Source organism: Melampsora larici-populina (assembly GCF_000204055.1).
Source record: "Melampsora larici-populina 98AG31 unplaced genomic scaffold MELLAscaffold_27, whole genome shotgun sequence".
NCBI lineage: Eukaryota > Fungi > Basidiomycota > Pucciniomycetes > Pucciniales > Melampsoraceae > Melampsora > Melampsora laricis-populina.
This window is the reverse complement of record NW_006768791.1, coordinates 955,840-967,123: the sequence shown is the minus strand read 5'-3', so window position 1 is coordinate 967,123 and position 11,284 is coordinate 955,840. Positions and strand designations below refer to the sequence as shown.

At 38.6% G+C, this 11,284-nt stretch overlaps 2 protein-coding genes across 2 annotated transcripts; both read left to right on the top strand.

The window, feature by feature from the left end:
• Positions 1–355: 355 nt before the first annotated feature.
• Positions 356–1,746, top strand: MELLADRAFT_108176 (uncharacterized protein; the record flags this gene model as incomplete). The annotated part of the gene is made up of 3 exons (XM_007411852.1): positions 356–452; positions 987–1,256; positions 1,613–1,746. 3 exons carry the CDS (start codon positions 356–358, stop codon positions 1,744–1,746), a joined length of 501 nt encoding a protein of 166 aa, XP_007411914.1.
• A 4,646-nt stretch (positions 1,747–6,392) lies between these two features.
• Positions 6,393–7,338, top strand: MELLADRAFT_108175 (uncharacterized protein; the record flags this gene model as incomplete). The annotated part of the gene is made up of 3 exons (XM_007411853.1): positions 6,393–6,481; positions 6,609–6,807; positions 7,222–7,338. 3 exons carry the CDS (start codon positions 6,393–6,395, stop codon positions 7,336–7,338), a joined length of 405 nt encoding a protein of 134 aa, XP_007411915.1.
• Between the last annotated feature and the right edge of the window lie 3,946 nt (positions 7,339–11,284).

Here is an 11,284-nt window from a genome sequence, read left to right as displayed (position 1 = left end):
CTTGCCATTACTTAAGCGTGATATAGTGATTAGAACACTCTATCAAACACAAGTACCTGACGCATCAGCAGATGAACATGTACCTACAAAGATATTGAGTCCATGTCATCTCCCGGCTGCTACACCAGTTATGTGTAGAGTTTCAAGCTCTTGCTAAGTTTGCCAAACGCTGGATATATCTCCCCAGTGAACGGCAACATATGATTTGTTGAGAATTGAGAGCTAAGATTTGTGAACCAAATCATGTGTTTCCTCCACCCCATGCCCGTGGGAAGTGGTGAAGAGTATCACGATATGCCTATAAAAAGGTCTTATCATGATTGACTGATCTCTGTATACCTTCCATCAACGAACCATGCCTTCATCCCCACCCCTTCCAATCGAGGTTGTAGAGCGTATCATAGGCTTCTATCATGAAACTATGCTATGTACTCCTGGTGATACAACAAACAGTGCGGACACTCCTTTCCCACATAGAAAATCGATCCAGCGATTGCTAGGTTTACGTCTGCTCGGATGGTCTTGGTCAATCACAATTCCGTCTTTTGTTTATGGCTCTTTGAGATTGAATCCCACCACAATCTCTACCTTCCTGATTGGATTCAACTCTATTGCAATATCACCTGTGTTTCACTTACATCGACTGTGCTTGGATTGACTCATATTTTTTCCTGCTGAAGTTTTTGGGAACTTATATGATGACTATCTAAACGGAAACGGCGCACAGCTTGAATTTAATCATCAACACAACGAATTGAAATCGATTTTGATGCAAGACACGGCTGACCTACTTACTATATGCGGATCTAACTTGAAAGAATTGAAAATAAACTTCACTTACTTGGTTGGGTTTTCTGGTGATATGTTAGCTGCATTTACAAATATGAACAGATTGAAGATATTGAATATTCAGGGAAATCAACACCACAACATCATGAATGACTCCGACTCTGTAACGTCTGTGTTGTGTAACTTACCCTCATTAGAGTCTCTGACATTGAACTTTGCTACTCTCAAGTCTTTGAACCTAGAACCTGGTTCAATGCCCAATTTAAATCATTTATGGGTGGCAACTCATTGCCAGAACGTCAATGCTATCGACCACTTCTGTCAAACAGTAGGCCATGGTATCAAGTTGTTAGAGTATTCATCATCAAGCCTGGCTGAGCATACAGCAACAACAATACTGGAGTTGGTGGACACTTTGCAGGGCCTCTTTGTCCATACTATTCCTACCTCTATCCAAGATTATGTTTGTATGTTTACACTGCCAAATCTCAGAGTTATACGTTCTCTGTACTTCGATCCTTCAAACCATCAGCCAGTTTTCCTCCGTTTTCCCATCTTTTCAAAAGTCGAGGTCATCATCACCAGTTATTTCAATACCAGAACTTATTGGAAGAAAGCCTTGACAGATGAACGCTCAATGATGAGGGATGCGCCAGTCTCAAACATGTTGTATTCATTACTTGGGACGGCCGATCTACACAAGACCCGGAGCTGGTAGCGTTGTTCAACAGTCACAAAGTTAATTGCCATTTTAGGCCAGAGTTATCACATAATGATGTTATTGTAAGTACCGTTCACTATGATCACATTGAATTACAATCAGGTCCTGACGCAACATCCGAACCCCCTGTCAACAGAACTTTATTGAGGAACTTGAAAGTGATTTGGAAAATGGATTTGAAAAATTATAGTAATCCCAAAATGGAGGCAATGGCCCATGGATGGTACATGGTTTGAACATAGATCTTAAGTTAGTATCGGTGTGAAACCCCCAAGTATAATGTCAGTGCTGTATGGATCTACCTAATGTATAAGATCTTACGTATCTACGTTGTGTGTTTTGTATGTGTCACGGTGCGAGTAAAGTTACTAATTCAACTGCTATATCAATCTTTAATGATCTTTTGCTCATAATTCATGCCTGGGTGCTGTGGTCACTGTAAGAATTTCTTGAAACATAAGATAGCTTGACACCTATGTAGCAGCATCATAGCTATATTTGTGTGTATTGGCATGTGATATAGGTTTATGAGCTATACCACTATCACAACACTCATGTATTACCTTATCACAGATCAAGATGTCCCAAAGTTGGATAGCGCGGCGCCCACTGCCAGATTGCACTAGTGAGAGATAAAAGCTCAGATGAAGGGGGGATCAGGTCTGGTAAAACTGTTCCTGCCAAGAAAAGTGACTATGTGATTCGACTTGATATTGAGTTTACTTACCTTGATACTTTGAAAATCAAAATCGTTGGTCACTTAATGGGTCAGTGGTATTGGGTTGGATGAGGTGAATAAGTTGGTGAAGAGTCAGTTGATTGAGTTGGTTGATATCTCAATGTAGAGTTTCCTCGCCTCATTGTCGGATCCTCAAAGTCAGGTCGTTGTGTGGCGTGGATGAGGTCGGTGGTGTGTCGGATGACAACTTCGATACAAAATCCGAGGAGTCCTTGAATTTTTGTATATCCAAGCCAAAATATGGACAGAGAATTGGTGAAAAGTGTGATGGAAGATATGATCTTGGTTTGTGATACATATGATCAATCAACAAAGAACGGAGCTCAACATGAACAAATTGAAATTTGATTGTGTACAAGGGAGAGTACAGCTCAAGAGAAACCTGTGAACCAGATGTGAATGAAATCCTTGATTGAGAAAAGTTGCGGACTTGGACACCACAAATTTGCTCAATTGGGTTTTGAACTTGATTATACAATACAAAAAAACACAAGGCAAGACAAGACGAGACATACAATACAATACAATACAATACAATACAATACAATACAATACAATACAATACAATACAATACAATACAATACAATACAATACAATACAATACAATACAATACAATACAATACAATACAATACAATACAATACAATACAATACAATACAATACAATACAATACAAGACAAGACAAGACAAGACAATACAAGACAAGACAATACAAGACAAGACAATACAAGACAAGACAATACAATACAATACAATACAATACAATACAATACAAGTCAAGACAAGACAAGACTGTTAACGCCCGGACTGGCCTGGCGTCGTAGACGGCAAGGCACAAGGCGTTGTCTCACCTATTTTCGGTTTAGACTAGCTGGAAGAAGTAGGAAGATTTAGGAATGGACTGGTTTCTTTTCTCATTGTTTGCGTCAGAGTTGTAACGCCACGCGAAACGTGTTTCATATATAAAACATGTTTTACCTACTAGTTGTTTAGCTCTTTTCTCCGTCACAATTGTTTGTTTGTTTTGGTGCTTTACACTAACACTAGATCTTCTAGGTATTTCTCTTTTCTTCTTATATATGAAATGTCACAATTGTTTGTTTGTTTCGCTGCTTTACACTAACACTAGATCTTCTAGTTCGTTCCCGCTCTACAGGTTATGAGCTTTACGTTACCAGACGGAATAGACGACGACACATCTTTTGAAACAGCAAACACGGGTTCAGACATCACTCTTCCGAGAAACTCACGTATCGAAGAACTAACTGAAACCGATAACAACGACCATTCGAACCATCCGAATAACATGGAAGGTGTCGAACCCACCGCGCATAATGCAGGTGATGGCCAATTGATTAACAATCAACAACAACAACCTCCGTCCGATAATCTTCAGCGAACTTTAAATCTTCAGAATAATCAAACGAATGTCCAAGAACAAACGAATGTATCAAATGTGACCAACATCTTTCAGACTGCACCAGCAACACTTACCAATGACACGTCTTTTGCTGCACTTTGGAAAGCGTGTCCGATCAAATTGGATTGACTGGCTATTCTAGCGGCTGACGGATCGAATTTCGATGTTTGGATGCAGATTTTTGACGCCTGCTTATGCACTACCCAGGATGTCCACCGTACCTACAACAGGGAGTCTTACCTACTCAGTTCGGCTGGAATCCAGACTATGCGGAAGGCGTCATATCTCTAATGCATTGGACTATGGATAAGCAACTCAGCTTACGCTTGAATCAAGTTTCGAACATACCATCAGAACGCTACGGTTATTTGAGAGCTCAATTCTCTGGCCAGACTTATGCTAGCAGGATCTCTCTTCATAATGACTTACACACGACCAAGTATGATCCTTCATCTGACTCTATCGACAATCATATCGCCAAGGTTTCAGGCATCCGAAGAAAACTTGAACGCTCCGGAATGATGACGAATGACGATGATTTTGCGGCGATACTAGCGAATAGTATGCCCAACGGTTTCCCGGACGTTACTCATACGGTCGAACCCTCAAGCAGTCATTGGATCATCAAATATGACTTGGGCTATAGGGGCGGCAGATGTTGCATTCAAGCGTGGTTCATCAGGTGTAGCTGAAGGCATGAACGTTGTGGTGAAGAAGAAGTTTGACTCGTCGAGGATTAAATGTCACTTTTGTAAAAAGCGTGGACATAAGGAGGAGGCTTGCAGAGCCAAGAAGGCTAAGGAGCAATCAGGAGGAGTTGCTTCGACATCGGATGCACGAGTTGTGGAGCCACAATTTGCTGACATCGATTTCTCTGGGTGCGTGGACATCAGACACATCACGGTTTCTCAACTTGATACTGACCTCGACCCGTCCATTATTATTTTTGACACTGGCGCAACACACCATGTATTCAATAACCGGTCTCATTTCACAACAATACGCGATATCAATCCACTACCAGTTAAAATGGCAAATGATTCCAGATCTTCTTTTATCACAGCTGTTGGTACTGTCCGTATATGCAATGTAGCGAACTCGAAAGAGTTTTTGACCGTCAATCATGTGTATTTTTGTGAGAACTTGCGCCATAATCTTCTTTCAGGCATTCAATTGGAAGAAGAAGGCATTTCCTTTCGAAACTCAACTAATGGAATCGAACTCTGGAAGAACAATTCAAGAGTAATCACAGCACAGCGTTCAGGCAGAAGATGGATTTTGAGAGCCATTGAAACCAACGTAACGACTGCTGCTGTTCTGGGCGATTTTATGCTGTGGCATCGCCGGTTAGGTCATCCAAATGACCGAACCCTTCTCAAGCTCGTCCGTGAACAATCATGTGTTGGTTTACCAGAAAAGCTAACCAAAACTACCTCTTGTGAAGACTGCGCTGTAGCAAAATCGACTAAGACATCGACGATAGGCCCATCACTTATCTCTTACGATGCTCCTCTTCAGCTTGTTGTGGCAGATTTATGTGGTCCTTTTCCCGTCAAGACAATCTCTGGATCGGAGTACTTGTTGGAAAATCGAGATGTTTATTCCTCGTTTATGAGAACACTAGCCAATTGGGCGGCGGGCGCCGCCATTTCAAACTCTGAGAACACTGTAGCTTCTCAACATTTCCAATGTGATCCAAGCTACCCAATGAAGGCAAGAATGGATGCCAATTCAGAGCAAAGCATACCACCATTCGAGGTTTTACATTTCCAAAAGGAGTAGCACACTAATGAGCATGATTATACTCATTTTTGGACTTTGTGAACTTCATATGAATAGTCTGAAAACAAACATCTGAACTTTGCAAGCTTGGAACACATGCTTCTTCACTTTTTTTGGAAGTGCAACACAGACCAGATTGTGGCTTATTGAACACTGGAAATTGAAAAGAATTTTCAGGGTCAATGGCTTCAAACTGTCTCAATCATTGAAATAGATGCTTTAATTCAGTGAGTAATTGATTGAGGAAAGTTTGGCTTGAAATTCTGTCAAAGTTGACATGAAGGATATTTGATCTGTAGGAAAAAAAGATATGGCACATGTGATCAATGCTTGTGAAATAATTTGCAACATATTGTTGAACTTCATGAGATTTAAAGCCTTTTATCAATTCAGGCTTGAAGTTGAGAGCTCATTATTTACCCCCTAACCCTCTGTCATCAGAAAATTCACCCAAAGCATTTGAGCAAATAGTGTTCATGTAGGTGCTGAGCTCCTGATGATTGTGTTGGATTGGGTCTATGAGAGTGGTTCCAGATATTGAATATCTTTTGCAAGGTCCCTAACTTGCAGTCTTGAGCAAATAAACATATCTGGAAGTTTGAGAAAACCATTGTGTTGGAGATCAATCCTATAATTTTGATCATCTCGAATTGTAAGACCAATTCTCTGGATGTGACACATTTTGATTTGTTTGCCTCCTATTTGGTGATCATTATCAAAACAATATTTTGTAGAATGTGAATTCTCATCAGAATTTGCTTGAGTGAATGCACCCTTAAGATGCTTAAGATAGATTTCAATACAGCAGTTTTTGGTTAAACCATAGATATCAAAATTTTGCTGGAGAGGCTTTGTTTTCCAAAGTGAACTCAATCATTACTTTGTATAATAAAAGGAAACCACCATTTACCGCCCGGATCCAAAAAACCCAACACCCCCATGCCAATTACTGCCTGGGCGTTAAGCATGTTGCTGCCCGTTTTGATCTTAGCGGTAAACATTTGTAAAGAAACTATTGAACCATTCTTGTTCAAGGTCTCATCTTATTCTCATTGTTCTTTGTGTCCTTCCTAAATGCACTTGTAACTTTTATCCCAGCCTTCAATCCTTTGACAACTGTGTTGCCATTGACAATTGTCTCACAACCTATCACAGCTACACCAAACTTTTGACCGGTGTGAACAATGTAGCAGGAAGTGTCTTTAACACTGTTAGTGGTGTGGTGCAAGATCCCGGGCACACTGTTAGTGGTGTGGTGCAAGATCTTGGGCACACTGTTAGTGGTGTGGTGGGAGCTGCTACTGGTGCGGTGGGTGGTGTCCTTGGTTTACTTTTGGATGAGGACCTCAAGGAGGTAAGCGCTTCATTCCTTTTCACACTTCCCAAGAACCCGTTACTTGCCATTACCAATATTTCTCTTTGTGTCTTTTTCCAGGATACCAAACAGGTTTATAAAATCATCAACTCAAGAGCTCAATACCTGCTTCTTTTCATCCTTATAGAATTTTCTTTCAAACAGAATCTGACCATTCAACATGTTCACGTTTTTCTGATATCTTGCGCACTTTTCATCTTTTAATTCAGTCTCTCTAATTTTCATCCTTATTTGGTTTGTTTGTTTGTTTGTTTGTTTGTGACGGGTTAGCTTGATGGATGGGCATATTGAGATAGAAGTGCCCAACTTTGTTACACATCAGCTGGTGGAATGGCAGTTAATCACTGCAACACTGCCCGGTTTTGTGATTGCAGGATACATTGCCCGCAAAAGCTGCCTGGTGCACTTCCCTCCGGGGCCTGTGCTACGCCAAAATGGCTTGGTCCAGTGCAGGTATTTGCGGGTATTACCCCAAAAAAAGGGGGTGTTGGGTTTTTTGTTGCGGGCTAGTGGTTTCCTAATAAAAATCAATATGATGTTTTTGTTGTTGTTGGATTTAAAGTTTCTTCTTCTTTGATCTCAAATTTTTCTGCCATTTTTCACTTAATGGTTTTTTGTGATGTTTATTATCAAAAGATAACAAAGTCAAGAGATTTGAAGGAATCATGGGTGTTATAAAGTGAATACCTAATAGATGATGTACTGGCAAAATTGGTGGCAGGTTGACCCCAAGCAAATCCAATATATCTCTAATTTCAAGCACACACATAATTGCTAAGGGTGCTTTTACGTAATAAAATTCTGATGAGAATTTGCATTCTGGAAAATCTAAAGTATTGGTTTGATGAAGCATGGCTCATTGTTGAAATTTACAATTCACAGAATGCACATTCCAATGGAATGTGCTTGAGCAAAAACAGCCTAAGCACACTGTAAGTTTCAAAGTTGAAAAATGAACCAAACTCCACCAAACCAACACTTAAGAAATTTCTGACCAGAAATTGCATTCTGCAAAGTTTGATGTACTGGAGCATGGTCCATTTTTGCATTTTTAAATTTCTGGAATAAATTGCTTGAGTGAACGCACTCTTGGGCATACTTGTTTCTAAACTTGGTAGATATGCAAGTCATCACTCTAACAAGTTTCAGTTATTTGCACACACATATAAATGATGTTGTGAAATAGGGAACCTATCCAATTGAATGCATACAAAGAATTTTCAAAATCAACATCACTTGAAAATGGCAAACAAGTCATGTTGACAACTTTGTAATTGTGAAACTGTTGACAACTTTGTGATTGTGAAACTGTTGATCACTGTTTCGGTTCAATGAAACCTGACTTAAGGTGAAAAGAATACATCTGATCAAGCCATCAATGAAACAAAAATACTCGTATGTTTCTCAGATAACCTCAGACCTCAATGTACCACTGCAACATCACCTCACTTTTTCATATTCAGATACTTGACCTCATTTTTCACAATATCAATGCGTTTGGCAATTTCACATAAAGTGCACCATAAATTGAAACTTCCATTTGCCAGATTCGGATGCTTTTCCATTTTCAAAATTTTCTAATTGATGCACTGAGGATTACAGGTTTTCAATGGTTCATGTTCATTAAATTTGTGAGCACCCCAGCGGAAAGCATATTTTGTGATGAAGCTGAAATAATCTGATCCTCATTTCAAAACGCCTGTATTGTTGTAAGCCTTCTCATTCTCCTTGTTTCCCTTAATATATTGTTGTATTTGTTTCTGATACAGCATGATTGCTATCTTCATGACACTTCTTAAACTCTTACAACTTTATTCTTTTGCCTTGGTATTCAATTGAAAATGGACTGATTGGTTCACTGAACAATGCTTTACACCTCAATGAAAGCAATGAATGTGCAGGTGACAGATTTGATAGTTGCTGTGAGTTGGCTGTTGGGATTTTAACTTGGTCAAGGTAGGCTAATGCTCAAGTATATAAGTTCTGTTTTTATTTGTTGATAGATTTGAATTCTGAGTTAAGTAACCCTTACATCAATGTCCATACAATCTATGGTCACATTTAGATCTTCTCATCATCATTCAAAACATTAGTTTTTTGTTGATTTAAAGATATTGCTCAGTAACTCGGGTTCATCAATTGAGGTATAAATCATAGCAAGAGTTCACTCAGAGCCAGTGGATGGATCTAAAATATATGAAATTGATGAGAAGTCCCATCTTACATGTTCCAATTAACTGAAAAAATTCCTTGTAAAAGTTGAATATGAAATGAGCATTGTAATTAGCAACTTTCAAACCCATACATGAAGACAGTACAACATGCCTACTGCTTTTTAGTGCTGAAATCCATCCTGACTATTGTGAGACATTGATCACCATTGTCCTCTTGTGAATTATTTAGATGCTCTTCAAGTCAATTAAGTAACATAACACTTTGGATCAAATAAACATGATCATTGTGACTTTGTAAATAGATGGGTTTTGATCGAGTAAATTTTTTAATTTGAATTGAGTGGACAGATGGAGTTTTATTGACTACGGAGATAGATTTTGAGTGATTGAATCAGATAGATTTGATCAAGTCAAGAGTCAATTACATTGAGTGAATAAGACAGTTTTGATTGAGTGAAATTTTGATTTTGATCAAGTTGACAGAACATTTTTCCTGGACTAAATAAAAGAGTCGCATCAAGTGATAACCTTTACGTTGCTCCAGTCAAAAGATTGATTGGGATCGAGTGGAAACACCGGTTTTGAATCAGCCAGTAACATGATTTTTATCGAGTAAAGAGTATTTGAACAAAAAGCCTGGTTCTGATCGATTGAAAATTGTATTATGATCAAGTAGAGAGATTAGTTGTGATGGAGTAAATAAATGGCTTTGCTCAGGTACCAAGCTTAAGATTGATTGACTGCAAAGATTCATTTTGATTGAGGAAAACCGGTGCTTGTGTAATTTGATTTGAGATAAGTGAAGGTCATTGCAAGGTTCATTTTGATAATCAATCAAATAAGATTAATGTTTTGGGGCATCTCTTTGATAGATTTGATGGCTCCAAATAATCTTATAACAACGGTTTTGATTAAAATCGAGTTCAGAAAAAGCTACATAATATCCATATGTTTGTAAATCACAAACCGAAGGCCTCCTTGAAGGGATAAGCACCTTGATTGATCACCAGATTTTGTAACTTAATTCAATGATACCAAATGTTTTGGATCTTGAAGAAGAAATCTCATATCCCAAAATTTCTTGGATGAAAAGTTTTGGAAGTATCTGACATAATTATGATGAATAAATGTTGACATAAAGTTATTGTAGTCCTGATCGATTCCATGAGATTCGATTGATTAAAACAAAATTGCACAAGGTCCTGTTGACTAATATCTCAGATTCAAATACTTCCCTTTTTAATTTTCAAGTCCCCATTCTTCTTCTATACCTTTCATTTTAATTTTCGTGTTGACATTCTTCTTCTGATGTTGGAAGTATTTCAAGTACATCTCCATATTTTGTTCAATAGGAAGGTTTTCAATTCGCATTTCTTGTTTTTAAAGACATTATGATTGATTGTTCAGCAAATTTGATGCAGTAAGAGATGTGATTGAGTTTGGAGCTTCTGGTTGTTGAGTCTATTGCTTTGGTCTACTTGAAATTGAAATGACTCGTGTATGATGGAATGTCTCCATAAACCTCGGATTTTATTTGCTGGGAGCGTAAACCATCAACTTCGAAGTACCAATTGGCAGTTTTATCCGGTTTTGGGCGAACCAAGTTTGTCCTTAACTTGTATGATACATCTGCCTCTCTTTGGTTCAGCTTGATTGTATTTCAATCTCTTCCTAATCGTGTTCGTTCGAGCTTTTTGGTGTGATTTTTCTCAAGCTGGATTATCCTTTTCACAAGATCGATGGATAATATTTGAGTTTGTGTGGGTTGTGATGTTGCAGAGACATGTTAACTTGAGTTTGATTTCAAAGATCGAGAAAAATCTGTCTTGAGTCTGAGATCGATTTGAATCAGCTATTTGAGACTCAAACACGAGGAGATTCAATATGGGTAGGCCAATTCGAGATTCAAAAAAGTGATTCATTGATTCCTACATTGTGGGAGACAAGACAGGATTTTCAATCGCGTTTTTGAATCCAATGGAGCATTCTTCATATTGATGTCATTATCGAATAAATGATCCAATGCCGGTCCTTCATCTACCTTTCATTGACTATCTTCTTTCTTTGCTATCTTTTCATCTGAGCCTGCGTTCTCTATCAATGGGGCTATCACATCTTCCTTGATTGGCTATTCGACAGGATGAGACAAAGAATCTGTTTCGGTTTGTTCCATTTTGTTTGAATGATTGTTGAGTAAGGTATGATGGATATGAGACATCTCGATCCAATCTTCTAGAGTAGGTCTGACAGCTGAGCTACCATTCTGGATGAAATCTAATCAA